Source organism: Alexandromys fortis, unplaced genomic scaffold (assembly GCF_014885135.2).
Source record: "Alexandromys fortis isolate MF-2015 unplaced genomic scaffold, M_Fortis_MF-2015_v1.1 scaffold_285, whole genome shotgun sequence".
In the NCBI taxonomy this organism is placed as follows: Eukaryota; Metazoa; Chordata; class Mammalia; order Rodentia; family Cricetidae; genus Alexandromys; species Alexandromys fortis.
In genome coordinates, this window is record NW_026068191.1 from 38,016 (window position 1) to 41,066 (window position 3,051).

Sequence of the window (3,051 nt, forward strand, 5' to 3'; positions counted from 1 at the left end):
GTACCCACATGGAAGCTCAAAACCACCTGTAACTCCAGTACCACAAGAATGCAAAGCCCACTCATGTCTTCAACGGGTACCTGGCTTGCAACGGGATACACATAAACATGTGCAGTCAAAACACCATGCACGTATAATAGATAGGTGGAGGGTAGATAGAGAGAGATGATAGATAGATAGATAGATAGATAGATAGATAGATAGATAGATAGATAGATGATAGATAGATGATGATGATGATGATGATGAAGATAGATAGATAGATAGATAGATAGATAGATAGATAGATAGATAGATAGATAGATATAAAAGATAGATACGTACATACACACACTTGAAATCTTTTAAAATTGCAGTGATACATTGATCAGAGGAAAGCTAATATGAACTAAAATTAAAACAGCTTCTTGGAATTTACTTGTAGAACAGTAAATCAAGCAGCAAAATGAGAATCTGAGGAGCTGGAGATGTTGCTAAGCCCGGACCTCCAGTTAAGGGCAGGTTCTAGGGTTTTGTGCATCCTTCTCTAAAAAAATGGTCACAAACCATCACAGCCACATTAACAATTGTCCAATGGTATGGTGAACTGTTGCAGCCTCTGAAACTGACATCATGGAAATTAAGCTCTCCTAACCCAGGAAAAGCCACCAGGAGAGAAGTGGTCTGGGCTAGTGAAAAGTCCAATCAGTGGAACAACGGCAACCATATTCAAAGGCCAAGTTATGGGCCTTACACAAGGCACCTATGTAGAGTATGGAGAACCTTAACCCATAATCTGAGCTGCTGTGGTGGCACACACCAGCAAATTTAGCACTGGGGAACTGGAGGCAGAAGGACCAGGAGTTCAAGGACATCCTCAGCTGCATAGCAAGCCTGGGCTATTTGAGACTCTGTCTCCAATACTAGAAATCTAAACATTGATACATTGCTACAATAATAGAGAAACACCTTGTTTGAGCTCTTCACCCTTCTTCAGGTGGTTTTTAATTTCCTAGTTAATCGAGGTTCATGATTGCATTATTCCCACAGTGTGGGTTTAACATGGGTTTAGCATCTAGTGAAGAAGCCGAAAGATGGTTTATTTTTAAGAAACAGACAGGGTGTATAGCTCAGAGGTAAAGCAAGCACATAATGTATGTGAGCTGCCATCAAATCCTCAGCACTGTGGAGGGAGGGAGGAGGGAGAAAACAGAAAATAAACACAAGATATTTGACCCACATGCTCTAGATAAAGTCATAAATGACCAAGAATTAAGTGACCAAATGCTTGATGCAAATGTTAAGTGTTACACTTCTTTCACATGTTTTTCTTTAAATTTTCAGAGAGTTGAAAGAATGGAAAAGACCATGAACCAAACTTCAGTGATGTCTTTTCGGCTTAGGGGCTTATCTGTAAATCCAAAGGTACAGATGGCTGTGTTTTTCATGTTCCTCACGTTCTATGTCCTGACACTGATTGGTAACATCCTCATTGTCATAACCATCATATACGACCGCCGGCTCCATACACCCATGTATTTCTTCCTCAGCAATCTGTCCTTTATTGATGTCTGCCATTCCACTGTCACTGTACCAAAGATGCTGAGAGACACCTTCTCAGAAGAAAAGCTCATCCCTTTTGATGCCTGTGTGGTCCAGATGTTCTTCCTCCACCTCTTTGCCTGCACAGAGATCTTCCTGCTTACTGTCATGGCCTATGATCGGTATGTGGCCATTTGTAAGCCCTTGCAGTATATGACCATAATGAACTGGAAGGTGTGTATGCTACTAGCAGGGGCCCTGTGGACAGGGGGGGCCATCCACTCTATCTCTCTCACCTCACTCACCATCAATCTGCCCTACTGTGGTCCTGATGAGATTGACAACTTCTTCTGTGATGTACCTCAGGTAATCAAACTGGCTTGCACTGATACCCACATCATTGAGATTCTCATAGTCTCCAACAGTGGGCTGATCTCTGTGGTATGTTTTGTGGTTCTTGTAGTGTCCTATGCAGTCATTCTTGTGAGTCTGAGGCAACAGATCTCTGAGGGCAAGAGGAGAGCGCTGTCTACCTGTGCAGCCCACCTCACCGTGGTTACGCTGTTCCTGGGACACTGTATCTTCATCTACTCACGCCCATCGACCAGCCTTCCAGAAGACAAGGTTGTGTCTGTGTTTTTCACAGCTGTGACTCCTCTGCTGAACCCTATAATCTACACCCTTAGGAATGAGGACATGAAGAATGCCTTGAACAAGTTAATCAGGAGGAAAGAAATAAAAGAAAAGTGAAAATACTAAACCCTTAGGATACTTGGTGATCCAAATCAGAGACACAGCTATATATTGTTTTTACCAGACGATGACCTGCAACATTGTCTTCTGGCCCTATAGCTAACAATCACAGTAACAGCTGTGATTGGTAACATCTTCCACTTTCTAGAAATTGTCACAGGCACTGGGTGCTTACCTAACTCCCTCAACAGAGTAGACTACATGCTAGTCTAACTACAAGGGATTAAAAGCTCACACTGAGCAAATAGCATGCTGAAAGCCACCCTGCCACAAAATCACAAAGACAGGACTCAGAGGGCCCGAATGTAGCTTAGGACAGAATGTGTACTCGGTTCATAGCAGGCCCTGGGTTCAGGTCCCTACTTCACAGAAAACGGTCACAAGACTGATTTCAAATCAAATCCATCAATCCACTATTGCTCCAAGAACTGGGAGAAAATACCAACTTGAATTCATTATCTCATTTTGCTGCTCCTCCTTTTCAACTAGCAACCTAAACAACACTTCAGATTTCTGGACTGCCCTCACCTACGTATTCATTCTGGTGTTTGCCTAAATGACTTTTCAAATTCAGGTAAATAAAACAAAGGATATTTGAGTATGACCAGTGACAAAGAGAAAGACTGTGAACCATTGAGGTTATTAAACCTCTTGAAAGTTCATCCAAATCTGCCATCTAGGTAATGAAATGGGAATATTTTATTGTTTCATATTTTACAAATACTTTCTGAGCTCCAAATTTGTGATGGATTTATAGTTACACATAAAACTATTATA

The 3,051-nt window shown here is 41.7% G+C and overlaps 1 protein-coding gene across 1 annotated transcript; it reads left to right on the top strand.

Moving 5' to 3' along the window:
* Positions 1-1,335: 1,335 nt before the first annotated feature.
* On the top strand, positions 1,336-2,271 carry Or4e1 (olfactory receptor family 4 subfamily E member 1). Its single transcript, XM_050129497.1, has one exon. The coding sequence runs from the start codon at positions 1,336-1,338 to the stop codon at positions 2,269-2,271; it is 936 nt and encodes a 311-aa protein (XP_049985454.1).
* The last annotated feature ends 780 nt before the right edge of the window (positions 2,272-3,051 follow it).

What these genes read in the sequence shown, in the direction of transcription:
- Or4e1 (XM_050129497.1), top strand. Translation starts at nt 1,336, where the DNA reads ATGGAAAAGACCATGAACCAAACTTCAGTGATGTCTTTTCGGCTTAGG.